General features: G+C 52.8%; 1 protein-coding gene across 1 annotated transcript in view; it reads left to right on the forward strand.

The window, feature by feature from the left end:
• LOC119588483 (chorion peroxidase-like) overlaps positions 1-303 on the forward strand; it is a gene marked incomplete at its 3' end in the record, with an annotated part of 6,553 nt that extends 6,250 nt beyond the window's left edge. Inside the window, 1 exon segment of the mRNA XM_037937131.1 lies at positions 122-303. Within this exon segment, the coding sequence (XP_037793059.1) occupies positions 122-291 (170 nt within the window).

The raw sequence follows: 303 nt of genomic DNA on the forward strand, positions 1-303 counted from the left end.
CGTATGCGTGTGCGTGTTCGTGTTCGTACAGACTAATTACCATTATCAAAGACGCAATAAAGCTTTCACAATCCCCCGCGTTTCGTCCACCTGACAAGACCCGTCTCCTCCTCCCTTCCAGCCCAGCTGATGGAGATCCGAAACTCCTCCTTGGGCAGGATCTTATGCGACGTCATTCCTGAGCTGAAGGAGGTGCAGATGAACCCTCTCAGGAAGATGTCCGAGATGAACCCGCTGATGCCTTGCTCTTCCTTCAAGAGAGTCAGCTTCCATCCTTGGAAGGAGGTGTAGGGAGTGCCCACA

The sequence above is a fragment of the Penaeus monodon genome, chromosome 24, assembly GCF_015228065.2.
Source record: "Penaeus monodon isolate SGIC_2016 chromosome 24, NSTDA_Pmon_1, whole genome shotgun sequence".
NCBI lineage: Eukaryota > Metazoa > Arthropoda > Malacostraca > Decapoda > Penaeidae > Penaeus > Penaeus monodon.